A 20,540-nucleotide genomic window follows, 5' to 3' on the forward strand; every position below is an offset into this window, starting at 1 on the left:
GCGTGGCGCGGCAATTTAAGCCGAAGGCGCATTTAAATTGCGCTTTAATCGTTTACCAACAACGTTGAAAATCTTAAATGCCAGCCGACAGATGAATTGTGGAAGACAAGCATTCGCGGTCAATAGACGGATGTCGTTGAGGAAATGCAAGTGGAAACACTACGAATACATATATAAGTAAATATATATAATATATATATAATATATAGGTTGATATATGGGTGATCGCATGGTTGCAAGGATGCAGCTTTGCGTAGTTGTATAAATAGAGAAGACGATGCAGCAAGGCAAACGCTGTGGCAAGTAGACGAATGTCAGTATGTAGATATGTTTAGATATGCATTTATATACATATTTAGTTTTACTTGTATAAGTATAGTTTCTTGTTGCACGTCTTTCGAAAGACTTGCTCTGACAATGCAACAATTCAAATATTGCTTTATATGTGGCATGCCACATGCTGTGCTTTGCATGTTTGACTATAGCTTTTAGAGCCTTGTGCTTTTGTAAATTTCTACAAGTACATATGTACATATATAAGTATGTAGCTGATAGTAGCTGCAATTGCAGCTGTCGCCGCTTTTGTGTAAGCTTCATTGATTTTTGTTGCAAGCGTTTTTCTTCAATGTCAATTTTTTGTGGGTGTGTTTAAGGTGATCAAAAATGCATAGAAAATAGCAAGTGAGGCATATTTTTTATTTTGAAACCTTGCTACCTTTCTTTGCGATGTCTCATTTTTACTAAGAAAATTTAAGTCGAGTTTCTACACTGGAGAGTTATTGATTATACTTAGGCTGGCCGTTACTTTAAAAATTGTTGCAATGCCCAGAGCTTCCCCAAACATAAACAAGAAAAATCGTAAACTTCGGTTGCATCAAGGTTATTTGATTTAGGTGAATTTTGTATAGCAAAAAAGTATATTTTTCTTGATTTTGATCAGTCAGTTTATATGACAGCTATAAGTTATATTGCTCCGATTTGAACAATATATTCAAATATTGTAGCGATGCTTTGGATAATAATCTGTACCAAATTTCGTGATGATACCTTGTAAAATAAAAAAGTTTTCCATAAAATGACTTGAGTTTGATCGACCCGTTTGTATGGCAGCTATATGCTATAGTGGTCCAATTTAAAAAATTTCTTTACATATTATAGATTTGCTTTAGACAATAACTCGTGCCAAATTTCGTTCATATATTTCGTCAAATAAAAAAGCTTTCCATACAAGAGCTTGATTTTGATCGTTCAGTTTGTATGGCAGCTATATGCTATAGTGATCAGATCTAAAAAAATTCTTTAGAGATTGTACTGTAGCTGTGAGGCAATAACTCGTACCAAATTTTGTTCAGATATCTCGTCAAATGAAAAAGCTTTTCATACAAGCACTTCAGTCCGATCGTTCAGTTTGTATGGCAGCTATATGCTATAGTGATCCGATATCGTCATTTCCGACAAATGAGCAGATTCTTGATGAAAATAAACGTGTGCAAAATTGCAGTGCGATATCTCAAAAACTTTCTCTCTAGCGCATATACAGACAAACATCGTGGCAAACATAATATAACCTGTTCATGGTATAATAATTCATTTTATGCAATATCTAACTTTCTGCAACAAAAAATATATGACGCTAAATTGTGATGCCACAAATTAGACATTTGCATTAACAACTAAACGGTTTATGACCACTAACCACAACAACAAAGCACACAGCTTTAGCAAACATCAGCAAAAGCCGCAGAAACGCAATCGCCAGGAATTAGCACAATGGATATGGCTTATAAAGTAAATAAGGGTATATATATGTATTTTCGCTTGTTTATGTATACACGAAATTAATTTGATGAGCTGGCTACTTAAACAAATAGACAGCAGCGCCATAAAATTAATGCGCGCAAATGTTGCACGCTCAGCAGAGAACACAAAACACAAAGCAGTGAAGCGCAGCAAAAATTAAGCGCAAACAAAGTATAAAATATATACAAGTAAATATTTCGTGATGATACTTGTATATATATATACATACAGAGTGAACACAATATGTACAGTACTTTTAAAAAAATGACTACAACGCCAGTCTACTCACCATCATCTTCGGGCACCTTTTTGATGGCGCTCCTGCTGGGTTTATTGCCCGCAATCAATTTGCCACGATAGACGCGCTCGTTTGGTTGCGCCGCCACCACCACATTATTCTGCACTGATTCATCGCCCACATTAAGATCAGGCGCGAAATTGCCTACAATCGCGCCAGCTGCATCGTCACCGGCCGCCTGTTGGGCAATATCTTCATTTGCCAGCAGCTGATTGTGCTCGAGTGGCGGCACATCGCCCACACCGCGTCGCTGTTCGCGTCGACCACTCGCTGCGTACGCGCCACCATCGTCCGCTGCCACACCGCCACGATCTACGCCAAAACCGCCACCACCTTCGTAAATGCCCTGCTCAGCGTCGACCACGTTAGGGGGCGCGCCACCACCGGCAACACTTTTCAGCGCCAGCGACATGCCGTTCCATTTGTTGCTGCTACCTTGTGCCGCATCATCGTGGTAGATGAAGAACGCCACTGTGAACCAGATGGCGGTGAGCACGGCCACGATTTTCACAATGGACGCAGAGCGTCGACGCCAAATGAACGCCATTTCGTATGTGTGTGTGCGTTGCTTCTAAATTTATATTCGTGTTTTGTTTGTGTTTATGTAGTGCTGTTGACTAGTAGCTGTTGCCTTACAATTTTTTGCGCGTCGCTATTGCCAATATTTCATCTAAATGCATGGACCCTAAGGCTGTCACACGCTTGCAATTACACTCCTGCGTCGTCAGTTTCTCTACTTCTAACGTAAAAATGAGTTATTTTTGTTATGTGCACGCGCGTCACGTCACTGCCGCAGTGCTGTGTTGAGATTTGTTTATTATGCGCCTAAATGTATGCCTCAATTAGTTGTAATTTATGCTTTGTCGCTTTCGCTGATTGCGTAGCGCCGATTTTCGTTTACCTTGCGAGTTGCTGCGTTACGTGTGCCTGTTTTATATATGTGTTTGTATATTTGCGCAATTTGTTAGCATAGCGTTGGGCGTCTAGCGTCGTTGTTTGGCTTAGTAAATGCGTTAATGTTAGTAGTTATTGTTATTGTGCATTATTTAGTTTCCATGCACTGTTACGCTGTATGTTTTTTTTAGCAAAAGCAGCTTTGTGCCTCTAGCGACAATTATTATAGTCGCTTGCGCCTGCAGATATACTTCAAAAAAATTTTTGTTTTTTTTTAAGTAAATGCTATTGATATGTTTTTTGCTTCACTTTAGTTTGGAAAAATATAAAATGTGTTGCCGAACGCTTGGTTTGGTTGTAGCGTTGGTTGTTTTTAACAATTTCAGCTTTTAATTTTTTTTTTTATAAATATTTTTTTTATTAATTTTTTCCAGCTTTTATCTTTGTTATTTTGCTTTAATTTTTTTTTTTTTAATTTTCGGCGTTTCGTCCTGCTACTATTGTGCTCCTTTACGCTTGCTTCCTTCCTTCCGCTCGTTGCTCTCTGCGTTTCCGCTGGCCACTAAATCGTTCGCGGCGCACTAAAAATTTTGTTTACGTTTGCAGTTTTCCACGTCAATGGCATTAGCTGTATTTAGCTTGTCTTGCTCTCATTTAACTATTTTTTCACACCAACATAATATTTTCTTTTCTCACTTCTTTGTTTTTCTTTCTGAATTAAAGTCTTCTTCGTGCGTCTTTTACCGTTGCTTACGCGTGTGCTCACACAAAATTTGCGCAAAAATCACAAACTGCATGAACTGTCTTTCTGTCTCTGCTTTGCCTTTTCGCACATGCTTTTCATTTGTATATTTTGCTTTTTCACCGTTATGCACTAGTTGGTTTTGTTATGCGCGCGTTATGTTTTTTGTTGCTTTTTTAACATCCACTCTTATTTATTCCTTTCTTTTGCGCTTTTACTGTGTTGACCTTAACCGCATTGTCGTTCTCGGTTCATCGCATTAATACATTTGTATGTGTTTTTGTATTTTTAGCCTTCAGTTTCGCCTCATCACAATTCAGCTCTTTCCTCTCTGACACTTGCTGTTGCTCGTGCTAGTAAAAAGACTCTTGTCTTTTGTTTACTTTTATGTCCTTTCCTTAGTGCTTCCCATATAAATTTTTATTTTCATTTCAGCGCTGCTGCTTCGTTTGATTTATTTGCTGTTGTCCTTGTTGTTGTTTTTATTTATCTGCAAAAAAATTGAAAAGAATGCGTTAAACAAAAGTAGACCATGTTGCAATCGATTGGGTTGAAAGTTGAAACTTTTCGTGACACTCTTAAGCTTACGCGATTGCTTGCTAACTTGAAAAGTGTTGTAACTCAAAAAAATTAAAAAAAAAACTTTTGTTAGATATGCAAAATTGCACCTTATATAATATTTTAAGCCTCTAACAAAAAATCTCATAAAGTTTCAAAGTCAGATCTGTAGAAGCTGTATTTTTTCACAGATACTACTTTAACTTTTTTTAGAAACGTCTAATGTAAGTGTGTTAATGGTAAACATTTGGCGAATGTATGCTTATTTGGAAAAAAATTGTTTTGCTCCCATGCGCGAATAAAATATATCGTATAGCATAATAAATTTTTAAATTTTTCTAGACAAAAATTAGTTATCTCTATATTTTTTGACAAATTTCTTCGAATATATATTTTCTTTTATATTCGTGTTTATTGCTGCTTTTTGCATATGGCTGATGTATGGCAAAAAACTCTAAATAACGGCATGTATTGGTTTAGCCATATCTTACTGTACAGCGGTCAGTTGCTTAGACAACTAGTCGGCTTCACACAAAATAATATGACATCATTCTGTTGACTGAAAAATAGATTTTTTACCAATGATTTCAATAACGCAATCAACGAAGATGATCTGGTGCCACAGATAAGTCTAAATTTATATCCTGAATTTTGCTACGATGTTTGTAATACCCAAACGGAAACGTAGATAACCCTCTGAGGCATACGAGCACATATAAATGATCAGCGTGACGAGCCGAGCCATTTAGCCATGTACGTCTATTTGTCAGTAGTCTGTATATACGCGAACTAGTCCTTTAGTTTTTGAGATATCGAACCGAAATTTTGCACAAGTCCTTTTCTGCCCAATAAGCAACACATTAGTCGGAACCGTAGATATCGGAACACTATAGCATATAGCTGTAATACAAACTGAACCATCGGAATCAAGTGCTTGTATGGCAAACTTTTTCATTTGACGAGCTATCTTAACGTAATTTGGCACTAGTTGTTGCCTAAGGCAATGATGTAATCTCCGAAGAAATGGTTCAGATCGTATTACCATAGCATATAGCTGCCATACAAACTGAACCATCCGAATCAAGTTCTTGTATGATTTGATGAGATATGTTCATGAAATTTGGCAGGAATTATTATCTAAGGTAGCGGTACTATCTCTGAATACATTATACAGATCTGACTACTATAGTTTAAAGTCGCCATTCAGTTTGTCACGCTGATCAAAGTCACTTAAAAGATTTTCTATACCCTTACCCCTATCTATGGACGTTGCTCTCTAGTCAAAATTTACCTTACTTAACTTAAGACTTGAGTTTAAATATAATTTTTAAAGGCTGTCGCAATAGAAATATGAATTGAATTCCAAAAATTATAATTTCAAATAATATAAACAATTTACGACTTTAAAGTTTAATTAAATTTATTTCAATCGACGATTATGCTCTATCATTATTTTAGTTTTATATTCTTCGGGCACCTATTTGTACGAATATTGGCATGTTAGATACCACAATTACAACTTTTTCCTTACTTACGCTCTTATCATTTGCGTCACCTACTATTTCTATTACTGAACTACGAAAAATTGAATATGTCACTTTGTTATTGTTTTTACATGCTGAAAGCACACTAGGTTGACATGCTTTATTTATTTTTGCAAGCAACTGACATGAAATCACTTAGCTAAATAAATATTTACAATAAACTACTTTCAGTTTCTATTCAATGGGTTGATTAAATCGCGGAAATTATTGAAATAATAATAATTTAATGAGCCAAGCATTTAAAAAAAAGTTTACCCCAACAGCTGAAACGACAAAGTTGGCGACAAATAAACAAATATTATGACATAAGAAGCTTAGGCTATTAAAATTTAATTTGCCATATCAGATTAATATTAGGCGCAGATAAATATGTACAAAACTACTTTAAGCTAAGTAGAGTGGGCTGTGTGTGTAATTCTGTGATTGCAAGACTGCCATAATAAGAATTATATTTTTTTCTATTGATTATGTAGTGCCGAAGACTTCTTAATTTAGTCAATTAGTTAATTTTGTGTAATTTATAGTGAGTTATTTAAATAAATCAATTAATACAATTAGCTAAGTGTCTAAATAACTATGTATAAAAAAAAATTACTAATTGACTAAGTTAAGGTATTATATGAAACATGTACCGATATGAAGTGAGCGCTAAGATATTGTACAAATATGTTGGTAGCGAACATTTGTTGTAAACGAGACTTAATTTTTTTTCTGTATGGTTGGTTGGTAAGTAAGCGGTCTCAATCAAGAGAATCTCAGCAAAGAATTAGTCAAATATATAAGCTTAATTCGATCGAGATCAAAAAGACTAGTCGCCTTCAATTATAGCAGGTATCCAAAGGGCTAATTATTGTAAGAGCAAGAAGAAGAATACGATCCCACTCATATTTTCTGCGCAAAACAACGCACTTTGGAAAAAAAAATTTTTTTTAGCCTTTTTAAAAAACATTTTCAAATAACATATTCTGAATTTAAAATTAAAAAAAAAAATTAAAAGCTTTTTATCAAAACTTTTCTTATACAATATATCAAAAAGATTTGAAATTTTCTTAGATATCAAAAATCAGGTTAAATCCAACAGGCGGCAACATTTCTTAAAAATATATTTTGCCATTGCATAAATTTTAGACTTCACATAAAAGGTATGCTCATGAAATAATGAACAAACAAAAGGCTCCGCAGCACGTGTCCACTTTCGAATACTCAGCAGCGTGGCCCCAAACTTTTCCGATGAAAAAATACTTAACAAACCGTCCAATCATTCAATGTTCCAAGAACTCATGCATAACTAAACAAAAAATGAGTGCTTTTCGCTGTTGAGCGTAATCTATTAAATCATTCAATACACGTAAAAGGAAAAAATGGCATAGAAGAAGGAGAAACACCCACACATTTGCAAACAAGTAAGTCAAATAAATAACAAAGCTTTCGCCACCCAAAAACACCAACTCACATCTGCTAGTTGACAAAACACCAGCAAGTAAATAACTATTTATCGGTTTGCCATTACCCCACCCCTCGACCAAACTTTCATATCCAACCGTACTTTGATTCATTAACCGATTTGACAGCTACGATTGACGTATATAAATTACGCCGTGACAGCTGAATGAGCAACAAAAGTGCAAAATGGAGTGTATTGGATATTGGCGCTCATTCTTTTCCCGTGTTACAGTTATTAAGTTTGTCGCTTTGTTTCACGTTGTCCTATGCAATATTTAATTGCCTAGATTATCGTTGCCTCGATAGCGCTGATTTGAGTGGTGTGTAGCTTTCCGCAGTCCGAGTGGGCCGTATATCGACCGAGAGAGCGAGAGTGAGTGGGTGGTGGCAGTAATGACAAAGCGTTGGTGTTGGTGTAGTGATAATTAACTGACATGAGAATGTTTTCAATTACCATATTAGTGACTAAATAAATTAGCGAGCGCGTTCAATAGTTGGAACGAGGTGATAAAATTAGTAAAATGAAAGCGGTGATAAGTTAGTGAAGGGGAGAATAACTCAATATAACGCAAAACAGCTAACAATTTTGTAATAAAGATAAGAGTGCAGCAATCGAAATATATTTTGGTATTTAGTTTAAAGGAGAAAAAGCTATTAGAAAATATATAGATAAACATATGCATAACATTTAATAGAAGTATATAGATACACTTTTTCAATTTTTCAAGCCTATGATTACAACTAAAAAAATTTTTAGACGATAATTTCCTACATAACGATTTAATTTTACAAAAATATGTGTTATTTTATAAATTCCTTGAAAAAAATTTGGTGGCAACTCTTAATGAAAATACTTTTAACTGCAAGTCCTTTTAAAATTGTAGATTTAAGATTATATTGTAATACAGCATTCATCATAGCAATATTTCTGTATTAAAATAAATTTTTAAACAGGTGGCAACTATTTAAAAAAAAAAATTTATTTAAGCTCCAACTTTGTTCCTAAATTTTAATTAATTATTAAAACGTTAGGCCCAGCAATATTTTTTGATTAAAATTTTTAAATAGATGGCAACAAGCCTAAAAAAATATTTTAAATTTGGCTGCTAGTTTTTATGTTTTTAAATTTTAAATTTATGCCTTTATTCTAAATCTTAGTTAATCTTTATTACCTTAGTTTAAACAATGTTTTTGTATTAAAATTTTTAAAACGAATGGCAACTACCCTAAAAAATTATTTTTTTTTTTATGAACAGCTTATATTCTTCAAAATTTATACCTTTATTTTAATTTTTAGTTAATCTTGACAATATTTCTCGAATAAAATTTTCAAACAGGTGGCAACCTTTTTAATAATATTTTCCTTGGCCAATTTTGTAAACAGCTCCAATTTTCATAATTTTTTTTTATGTTATAAAGTTTTTTGCTTAAAACTTGCAACAGGTGGCAACTTCATATATTATTTATGGAATTTATTAAAATTATTGTTTTATATCTTTATAATATTATATATATAAACATAGTGAGTTACAATTATGTAAAACGATTAACAACTTGAAGTTACAGAAGCACAAAGAAATCGTGAAAACCAAATCGTGGACAGTCGTGCATAATCGCCATTGCTCGCTAATGCAGGTAAATTAAAAGCAGATGAACGTGCAAAAGCAGAATAAATAATAATTATCTGGCACTGGCATTGCAGCCGCGAGGTACGAACTATTGCAGATAACAGTTGGCAAAAAGTGACTGGCTAGAAGAAGCACGTTCGCTGCAATTAAAATTAATGATGTTGTGGCAAACTATGGTGGAAATATAAAACGAGTTCATATTAAAAAGATAAAGAATGAACATATAAAGCATAAGATAAGGTAAAGAATTATGCGAAAAACTAACGAAGCCAATCGAAACTGGAAAAACCGAGTGATAAGTAAATGAAGAAATATGAAATAAAAACCAGAATATATCTAAAGATATATAGCGAGGCGCATTGATTTCCGGTTGTATCTTTGTCCTTTCTTCCAGTGATCCATACAACCGAGTTAGAATTTTTGTAAAAATTTGGCTATTTTTGGAAATTTCTATGGCATATATCTCGATTATCACGTCCACAAAATGTCGTTGTTCGAAAAACATACAGTGCTAAAACTCGGTCAGCAAATCAGCTACAAAATTGAAACTTGTACGAATAGATTTTTCTGAGTTCCTTTAGTTGGTAACTAAGCTTCAACATGACAAAACCTATCCTGAATCTCGCAGAAGTTTCACAATTTTAAAAATGAGGATTGTTTCTTGACTTCCTTATATTTCCCCTTGCTTCTTAAAAGCTATGAAATCAAAGAAACAAATTATCTCACTCAGTTTGTTTTACAATAATTTCAATCAAAATCCATCTGTATTTTAGAATTTGTTTTCTCGCTTCATATAGTTCTTTCGTTGAAAGGTGCTCCGAGCTACTAAACAGCCCACAAAGAGTGCTCGGATATTGGGTATTCAAGAAAACACTCATGGCATATCAGGTATACAAGAAATGACTTTGTAAAACACGGTCTCAGGCTCAAATAGAGCACTATTTTTCTTTAGGAGCATATATAAACTTATTTACAGAACAGCATCAGCAAATCTTTGAAATTAACAATATGTCTCATAACTATATTGAAGAGGAAAATATTCTGTTGACATTGCTGCCGAAATTGGAATCGGATTCGAAAACAAAACAAAAATTGGTTACATGAATTTAATTCTATAATATATCTAGAATATTCTCCTAAATGCTCAAGTTAATACAGGTTGTAGTTTTAGAGATACAGCCTTCAAAAGTTGTGCGCTCGAAACTGTTTTTTCAAAACCGGTTGTCGAAATTCTTCGTGAACTACTCAACTGATCTTAATGCAATTTTACACAGGTGTTCGAGATATAATTTAAAAGGTCTTGTACTAAGGATTTTGCTTTTTTCTTCGATTAAAATTATTAAAAAAAAAAAAATCGCAATAGCCGAATTTTGAATTTTTTACTTTGAAATTTTTACAAAAAATTTGTAAATAATGTATCTTTCAAACATAAAAAAGTTTGAATAAGATATTCAATTTTTTATATGAAATAAAAATTATTGAAAATAAGCCGTATTTTATGCGAGGAAACCCCTTAAGCGAATTGCGAGCGCCCTATAGATTTTTATAGGAACCTGTTCATGTTAGCAACATTCTTTTGCTAATCTTTGCAGGACCTATATGTCATATGCCATTGAAACCCGCATTAAAAGCCATTCTTTTATATAATATATTTCTATTAACTTTCCTATATTCTTGCTCATACCATTTATGTATATTGTAATACAAAAAATTCTTACATACACCAAATTAAAATATGAAACAGCCCACTAATGTGTAAGCGTTGCCACTGTCATAATAATTCTTACAACATTTCTATGTTCATAGGCGTAACAAGTTTTTTTACAAAGAATACGCGACAAAATAAAAAAAGGGAAGTGGTTGACCTCCATCACTAACCATAGGCCAGATGGAAATTAGATATATGTATATGAAGAGATAGCGAAGAGTTAATAATAAACGAGTTTTGCACTGGCAAAAATATTATTACAAATGACCTTCTTAATAAAAAGAAAATAATATACATATTTAATAATGAGATCAGTGCAGTTTTTAAAAGAATTCAAAAAATCTAAGAGTGACAAATCTAAAGATATGGGGAACCTATCAATAATGACATACAAGTATATTAGTCTTAATGCCTGTGGCACTTACTCCGCAAAAGCTATAGGACCCACTGTCATACTGAAATCAATAACTGTCCAGATCCATCGAAAATACTTGTATATGCGCTTTGACTGACTAATATCGATTTGCATGTACTGTGTATCTTCTCTTAATAGTCCAAATGCCAGCACATATAAACATTTTAGGTAGATCCAACTAAAAAAAATGTTTAAAATGGACATCATTGGTCAGGAAGAGATTTAATGAATCAGTTTCAATGCTAACTATTTGGGTTTACTAACGGCATTCCGAAATTCAGAACTGTATCGTCGAATGTATCGTCGCCAAACTGATACCCATCTCTGCTTATAATGTTATAAGAGATTTTGACATCAATTTTTTATCAATGTTATTAACTGTGATATTACTTAATTGCTTCATTTCATGTAAATCGGGTGCAATTATAGTTTAATTTCCAAAGTGATCTTAGATAATTATTTAGTTAGTTTAAAGAACAGAATTTTACGTCAAATAATTGTCAATTAGATGCTAATTGTGCAATTAGTTAATTGTTATATGGAAAACAATTAGGGGCAACATTGCTGAAAATTCTAATTTCACAACTGACTGTTAATTGTACAATTGGTTAGCCTTTCGGGAAAAACTTTTAGGTAAATTTATCATCAATTACTTTCTAATTGTGCAATTAGTTAAAACAAAGTGATTAAGACAATTTATTAGCAATTAGTTGATAAATATGAAATTAGTTCACTGCAGCTTTGTATGGTAAATGGAAATTAATTAGAAATCTTAATTGCACAAATAGGGCTGTTTGAGCTAACTTTCATCCAATTTTTGCTATGCACTGTAGGCCTAATAATGCCAACTGAAGAATATGTCGATTTTTCGATTGAGAGGCATTTAAAGAGAGCATTGTTAAATAGACGTTTCTTAACTTAATTTAGTTAATTAACAGATAGTCCACACAATTAATAAAGCAATAATGGTTAATTGACTCAATTAACGTGCTGTTTTCGAGGCCTCCAAGAAAATTCAGCTCAATTTGTGGATTTATTTTCAATAGCTTTTTACCAGTGCAAATTTCAAAGCATAGTTAATTGATTTTTCTCAGTGTAAGAAAAAAGTTGCACCTTTAGTTTTCCCTTTTTACAAACTTTCAAATCATTGGCATATGCGCTTGCGCCCATTGCTTAGATATTTACAGTGAATAAGCATTTGAAATTAATGAAAAAGGCCAACAAACAACCACAACAAACCGGTTACTGGCGGTCAACCACGGGAAGCGAAACCAACAACTTACAAATGAACATACATACATACACTTTGTATTGTATGTACGCATGTACGTACTTCATAGCAGCATGCCTGCTTAGATAAGTAAAAAAGTACAAAGAGTTAGGTTAAGAAGAATCGCAATCTGTTGATTAGTACTTAGGCTAACATGCAAACATACACACACACTCATTCTCATATATAGACACACTTGCTGTACGCCTTATTGCGGCTATAATGCTACGTTCTGCTACGCTATGCATTACATACTTCCATTGACTTAGACTTTTTGTTCGATTTGTGTGGTCAACAAACTCAATTGCAGTCAAGTGCAATGGCTAATAGCTAATAGCTAATGCACATGGTTAGTTTAGTTGGCGAACAAACTGAAATTAACCGAAGCGCAACCGAGCACACGACGTACACAAAACAAGCAAACACGAGCCGCTTTGAAAACTGGAAAACTGTCTATGCGACTGACAAGCTGGTGTGGAGCGTTGTTACAAAGGTGTTGCAACAAACTGCTGAAAAGGGAATACTTTTTGTTGCTGTTGTTGTTATGCATTTTTAAGCTTTTGTTAGCCTCCCTGAGGTGTTGCGGGTACATGTTTGCAGGAAGATCATTGCAGCGGCTGTCAGGTGTAACCACAAAGGCGAAATTGAATGGCGAGGCTAAATTGATCAACCGATAGCCGGACATAATTGAGCGAAGCGCGTAGCGGCTGTACGGTGTGTGGTGTGTTGTTGGCCTCCGAGTGCACACCAATGCTTTTCATCTGCCGCTGGGCATCGCGTGTGCAGTGGTTGGCAAAGCGGAAAATCAGCGATATAATGTTATTACTTAATATAGTCAAAGGCTTTGGCAGGGCAAATAAAAAGAGAAAACAAAACAATAATGGAAACAAATATGGTCGGTTTAAATAAAAAAAGATAAAACTCCAGCTGTCAGACGAGCAAAAGCGAAGTTGCACAAAGCTGCTCGCGCAAGCTGTGAAAATGTAGTGCATATTAAGCGAACGTTAAACAAATTAACATCGGAAAAGTAGAAAAACTGTTGACGGAAATCTATATGTGTTCTACTGTGGGAAATACTCAAAAAGTTTAAGGTTAACTGTATAAAAATTTTGGTTTAATGTAAAGCTTAACAATTTTTATTCATTACAAGAATCGCTATCTGAAGAGCAAGTGTTGAAGCGGACAGGTTAGGTTAAATAGTCGATCCTATTATGGATCACACTTGGACAGCTTATCGTGATAACTTAGTGATAACTAAAACTTCTATAAAATTGATCATAAAAAACACAAAGCGCTTTGAACCGATCACAAATTGTATGAGGCTGCCAATGCTGGAAGGTACGACTTCCGAGATGTTTCAACCTCAGTCTTGCAAAGGCTAAACAATGGTGTAGAAAGCGCCTGAATCTTTCCACCTCACCTTTTTCCATACAACTTTGACAATTTGCGTTCGACTGGATCTTTAACCTAAATTATGCCTATTGGACAATGTCTAGTAAGAACTCCGAACGATATCGGCAAAATAAACTTAAACTAATAACGGCAAGCAGTTTAGAAGAGCTCCTACGTTCTCTTATAGACCAGAAGGATCTCGCAGTCGCAGAAGCCCGTCGTCGACCAACATCCACAGCTCCAACTGTTTTCCACTCCGATGTGAGCGGGGTACGGGTGCCTCCTTTTATTAGCTCAACGGCTTTGCAGTTTCCAGCGATTTAATAAGATTGTTGGTTTAGTACGCAGAGCATCGCAGATGTCGATGAGAGCCGCTCTTTAGATACGCTCAAGCTTTTTAGCGAGTGTAGCCTTTTTGAGCCATATGACAGCATATTCGTCTGATTAAGGGTGCTCAAAAAGGCGCCATGAAAGCTTTTTATCAAGGATAAGCCTTACCTATTTTACCTTATCAACAAGTTGAAGGTTCGAGCCTCCGAATAAGAGGAGAGGGACGTCTGGAATTTCATACCTCCCAGTAAATAAAACTATCTCAGTTATATTGGGTAGACAGCTGAGCCGCATCTATTTGCTCCGTTGGATACCCCGCTGAGATACCATTTTCTTCGGCTCGTAGACGGTACGATTTACGATAACACGCGAAGAAATAATCGTATCAAAATCAGTATCAAATCAGTTGTTCTAAGTTTAGTCAAAATTATTGTACTAAGAATTTAGGTACGGGAGCAAGAATAACAACATTAAAATTTCATTACCACTAATTACATACGCTGGTACATATGCTGCCGGTATTTAATTACCACTTCCATACAACTGAATAGTAATCATAACCACTTACACGTCAAACAAATTTAAGTGTTATATGTGTTATGCTTCTGGTTAATTGACTTTTATTTTCACTAATATTGGCGAATCGATAACAGCGATATTATCAGCGCTACATAATTGGTGGTAAATATAGCTTTGATAAAGTGTTCTGGGTGGAAATACTTCAAATCTGTAACAGATAAGCTATATGTTCAAATTACTGCTTTTAGCGAGAACAAGCATAGAAATTTATGAAGATGACGGAAAGTCTGATAAGGTTTTGTTTTCGCTTTTTGTTGGACACATTGATTAACCATACAACGCTTGACACATTCTATGATAAGATAGTAAGGTTATGTTACATGTATGTCGATATTGATTGAAAAAATATTTCTTTTTGTATAGATCTGCTTAAGCCCTGTTGGAAATTATGGTTTTGAAGTCTTTAATACTTTTAGGCAATATGAGCTACATTCTAAGTGTTGAATTATGTGAGACAATTTGCTTCTAAATGATTCTTCCATTCTTTTGTACCTGCAGATCTGTAAACTACCTAATAAGCCCTGCTACAAAAATTAATTAACATTTGAAGGCAATTGAGATTTTAATTGACCATTATGTTTATTATTCAAACCTACGTATTCAATTAAGCTTAATTACTACATTTCTTCGTAAATTGAAAACAATTTTTAGGTTAAATTACTAATAATGTCTTAATTTTTCCTTAATGTATTTATTTATGAACTTTGTATAAGCGATTAAGCTGGCGAAAGTCGTATTTAACGACACTATGTCATGGTTTTTAGCTATGAACTTTTAAATGAGACAATTAAAAGCTGCAGCACATAAAATGAATGATTTACTTTTACGTTTTTTGACACCCAGTTTTGAGTTTATGTGTTCTTTTGGGAGAAACAAATAATAATAAATTGCTAATTTTTTATTTAGTGAAATGGTAGTAACTGCTTCGTTGTAAGTTCGTTAAAATTTACTTAATTTAAGTTAAAAAAAAAATTTTAGAGTTTGTTCTTTACAAATTTCGATGTTTCGTTGAAAAAAAGTTACTTAAGAAACATGACAAGGTCGCAAAAATAATTCACATAACTCTAACAGCAATTTAGCAAGATTTGAACGGCGATTAGTTAATCGCGCTGTATTTGGTTATACAAGCAGCATTTTTGAAGGCTTCGTACTTCAGTATTACAAAAAGTAACGTCAATAATTCTCGCCGTGTTAAAATATTTATTTTTAGAAGATTCCACATGTTGTTCAAGCTTTGTTGGAAGACTGATTCTAAACTATATACGTATGGGCTCTCAACTTGTCAGCATATTTAAGCATTATCGACAGCGTAAGTTCGAAAAAAAAATTGGCTTATCTGGTCTACAGCAAGTTCACTTTTAATTAATCAAACCTGATTCTTTAACGTTTTACTACTAATATAGTTTTTTTCTACTTTTCTAAAATCTTTCGAAATTCAATAAATATACATAATTTTGTGAAAATAGCTCTTGGTGAATATCAGGTTCATCTGCACTCCTTATATGACAGAATTATAAAGTACTACATTTCTTAGTAGGCGTTCTAACGTATAACTTTGAGCGGAAATTGTAAATGCAACCAATTAAAGACTGGAATTAGTGATGATGTTATTTCAACTTTGCAATTTAGAACTTGATAACAATTAATTAGAAAAACAGTTTATAATTTACTGCTGTAAGTGCAGAGGTACCAGGGGGTATGTTTGAAGTGTAAAGGAAACAGATAAGAGACTTTACACGAAGGAATTTAATTCAATTCAAATTAAGTTTTAATTATTTAATAAAATAAACTACATTAGGCAAAGAGAAAGATTATAGAGGTTTTAGAGTTAGCAGAGGCTATTAATATCTGTGATGGCTCGAATCATTCTATTGTTTAGAGCTTCGATACAAAAGACTAGAATTCTGACTAAAATAATTAAAGTACATAGATGCGAACAGTTGTAGAACATAATCATTTTCAATTTTGTACTTGAGAGAACAATAACAGTGCAGTTGCTGGTTTTTCAAAGTACAAAACAGAATCCAATGCCTTAACATAATTTTCTCAAATTTACAACGGAAAGATTTCAAAGCGAGCTGAAAAATTTTAGCTCAGAAAATTTGTTTAATTAAAATTACACGGAAAGCAATTAAAATAATGGCATGATAATAAAATATGACGGTAAATATATACAAATGCCTCACTGATGCCATAAAATGGCAATAATTGCATGATTAATATGCGTGAAAATGAATTCAATAAATCATTTAACCAAAAGTAGGGAAAATTTATAAAAAAATTTCAGTAATTAAAATAATAAAAAGCAATTTAAATAATAAATTAAAAAGTTTGATACACTTTCATAAACAATTCTGTATACCAGATAACAAAACAAAATAAAAAAAGAATTTGATGAAAAAATATGGCAACATTCATAATAATAGACACAAAATGCAAGCGTAAAAGCAATGCATTAACTAACAGTAAAAAAGACGTACAAATGAAAGCAACAATAATCAATTACAATAAATTTATTAACATGCAACATTAACGCCGCTGTCACTTGCCACACATTTTTTTAAATAACCGTAAACATAATGTAAAAGTAAACGCGAAATATTTCCAGTAGAAAAAATCTGCACCTTAATTAAATTATGCAACAACAGCCTTCATAGCTGCGACACGCATTGTTAAAGGATCAACTGTTATGTCGCTAGTTAAGAGTGTAATTAGTAGACTGAGTGCGACAGCTAAGGATAATAATACGGTTGACGTAAATGGCTGACCAGCATAATTGGAAGGTAAGTTATGCATTCAATTAATGGTTGGCGGTTGGTTGAAATGCGACGAACCGCAAATAATTAAACAAATGAATGACCCCATAACCAGAAGTTGTTAATGGGAATTTTAAATTTAAGCAATACAATTAATGATGAAAACTTTAAGTTAATTTCAATTGTGAATAATTAATTTCACGAATAAAAAAAAATTTGTTAACAATAAATTTATATTCACAAACTACGAGCTTGTCCAACAAAAAATTCTTTTAAAGCGTCTGAACAACAATTTTTAGTACTTAACGCTTACAGCGAAGCTACTATTATACCCTTCACAGGTACTTTTTTACGGCATAGAAGGATATAAAAAAATGCTTGATCATCATGATTTTGATCGTTCAGTTTGTTTTGCAGCTATATGTTATAGTAGTCCGAGCTGAACAATTTCTTCGAATATTGTAGGGATGCCTTGGATAATAATCTGTGCCAAAGTTTGTGAAGATATCTCGTCAAGCGAAAAAGTTTTCCATACAAGGCCTTGATTTTGATCGTTCAGTTTGTATGGCAGCTATATGCTATAAAAGTCCGATCATGTTGGTTCCGATAAATGAGCAGCTTTTTGGAGAGAATAGGATGTGTGCAAAATTTTAGATCAATAGCTCAAAAACTGAGGGACTAAATAGAAGCACATGGCTCAATCGACTCAGATCGTAACGCTGATCATCTATTTACAAGCATATATTGTACTTTATAGCGTCTACGACGCTTTCTTCTGACTGCTAAAAACTTTTTTGCCAACTTGCTATACCCTCTGAGGGTAAAAAAATGCCATAAGTTGTATCTTTACTTGCAGTTCACTTAGATGAAAGAGTACTCCCAAAAAGGACTCATTGTTAATTGTTGTAACTGTACCGCTCGTCTATCGAATGGTATATTTTTGATTTTTTTTTCTCAAAAATATGTTTTCAGCAAATTAAATACATAATAATTATATTATGCTTCTTTTCGCCTACGCTTTATTGCATCTTATGTGAAGTATGGCAACTTCTGGCTAGCTGTTTCAGAAGTTCAGTCATATGAATATGAGTTAATATATAGATAATGAGAAAATTAAGATAACATAACCAATTTATACTAAAAATGCACCACTTCATGCCAAAGCACCGACTGCTAAAATTGAATTGTCATACCAACACAATTTTCTCTGCCTGACTAAAGTTACGCCGGCCCGTCCGCAATTTTTCTGCTAATGAACACTTCCGTTTAAAAAAAAAAATTGATTTAAATTAAGCTGGAAGTAATTGCAGCAAGCCACCATGGCATTTTGCGAATAATCAATTGCGTGCTAAGTTTTTATCGCTTGTTGCCTTGGTATCAGTTATTATTAATAATTTTGGTATACGAGTACATAAATACAAGTGCGGTTTGATAAGTACTGAACTTCATCGTCAGAGGACACGACTAACGCAAGAGAAAGTCGTCTACTGTTAAGATTTCAGCTGAAAAATACTCGTAGCTTTGTTTGGACCGAGTATAAAAGCGGTGTAAAAGCGCAACAAGCTCAACAGTTAGACCCTTCACAGTAGTATTTAACGCAATTTGAGAAGTTTCAAAGTAATTTTGTACTTATCATTGGTGCACATTAAGGACCAAAGAACAATCGGAACACAGGCGAAGTTTCTTCGCAGAAGTCAAATGGTGCTTTTCCACCAAGATAATGTGTAGGTTCACAGTTCTGCCGTCGCCATGGTGATATTCCTTTCTTTCCAAACTTAATTTGAGTTTTCTGAGGAGATAATTTTTCCAAAATTTCATTTTTTTAGGCTATGTATTTAACGCACAGCACTCGTATATATGGAAGCATGGACCTTATTTTACCAAAACAACAATAACAACAGCAGCTTTGCGGTTTTGTGTTTTTACACGGTCAGTAAGTAAATAAATATTTATGTTCGTAAGCATTAAGTGTGCAACCGATGGCCTTGCCACGTTTTGGCTCTAAATTGCGATGATCAATCCGTTCATGCTTTATGCTTTTGCAGTGATGGGCAGCCAACACATGATTAACATATTTTATTATAATTATTGTTGTTATTGTTGTGTGTTGTATATACATACAAACATACATACATACATATATACATATATATTATATAATATTTTATACTTACACTGTTGGTGCTGATGAATTGATTAATTATGCATACATCATTAATTATGCATGAATTGGCACGCACACTAGCGCCAGCATGGATATGTATGTGTGAGTTCTTTGCCGTTGCCCCTATTTAACTATGTGGAACCCATTGTCTGTTGTCTAAATCTAAATACGTGCAGTAATAACAGCGTCGGTGGCAACAACAACAACATACAGCATTGTCTCTGCATAAATCACAGCTACGCTTGAATCTGTGCAGCAGCAGCGGAGTGGGCCTTGGCAATGCTTCGATTGATGTTGCTACAACTAAGTGTTAATACATTGGCGCTGCTCTAAATTAAGTTCAGTAACAACAGCAATAACAATAACAACAATGTCGCATATAATTGATGAGTACGCATATATTGCATGTAGATTCCCACCTATTCACAGCAAGCTAACGCAATGTGGCCCGTATACACATATGCATGTATATGTGTGTATGTATATATACATGTTGTGCCAGCTTCAGGACATACGCTTCAGTGATTAATTTGAAACGGACTTCCATCAATAGCGCCCGAAAATGTAATGAAATTATTTAATTGAATTTCATGTTTTTGTACAACAAATAATAAGCTAACATACAATTATTTTGTATATGTTATTTTTGTTGTTGTTTTGTTAGAGCGTAGTGGATTATGTTTGAAAATTCGATGTAAGCTTAAATGAATCTATAAAATAGCAGATAGTTCAAAGCAGCGGAGTTGATTACTGTGACAGTATTGAAAAGTAATGCAAATATAAGCTGCAGTTCGGAAATGAAAATGAAAAAGTTTTTCATATAAGAACTTAATTTTGATCATTCACTTTTTATGGCAGATTTATGCTAGTATAGTCTGATATCGGTGGTTCCGACAAACCGACAACTTCTTGGAGAAAAAAAGACATGGGGAAAATTTCAGATTGATATTTCAAAAACTGATGGACTAGTCGCGTATATATAGACAGACGGGCGAACAGATGGACAGGGCTCTGATCAT

The 20,540-nt window shown here is 33.9% G+C and overlaps 1 protein-coding gene and 1 long non-coding RNA gene across 5 annotated transcripts in view; one reads left to right on the plus strand and one right to left on the minus strand.

Annotated features, from left to right (window-relative positions):
* Pgant9 (polypeptide N-acetylgalactosaminyltransferase 9) overlaps window positions 1-20,540 on the minus strand; it is a 193,447-nt gene that overhangs the window by 78,510 nt on the left and 94,397 nt on the right. For all 4 annotated transcript variants that reach the window (XM_036375293.2, XM_070108611.1, XM_036375290.2 and 1 more), the window contains one exon: window positions 2,090-4,224. In XM_036375293.2, coding sequence (XP_036231186.2) covers window positions 2,090-2,645 — 556 coding nt within the window. In that variant the 5' untranslated portion in view covers window positions 2,646-4,224. The remainder of the gene's footprint in view (window positions 1-2,089; window positions 4,225-20,540) is intronic.
* On the plus strand, window positions 18,684-20,164 carry LOC138857090 (uncharacterized). Its single transcript, XR_011396051.1, has 2 exons — window positions 18,684-19,081; window positions 19,184-20,164. It is a non-coding gene; the product is annotated as an uncharacterized lncRNA (long non-coding RNA).

The sequence above is a fragment of the Bactrocera oleae genome, chromosome 4 (genome assembly GCF_042242935.1).
Source record: "Bactrocera oleae isolate idBacOlea1 chromosome 4, idBacOlea1, whole genome shotgun sequence".
NCBI classification, from domain to species: Eukaryota; Metazoa; Arthropoda; class Insecta; order Diptera; family Tephritidae; genus Bactrocera; species Bactrocera oleae.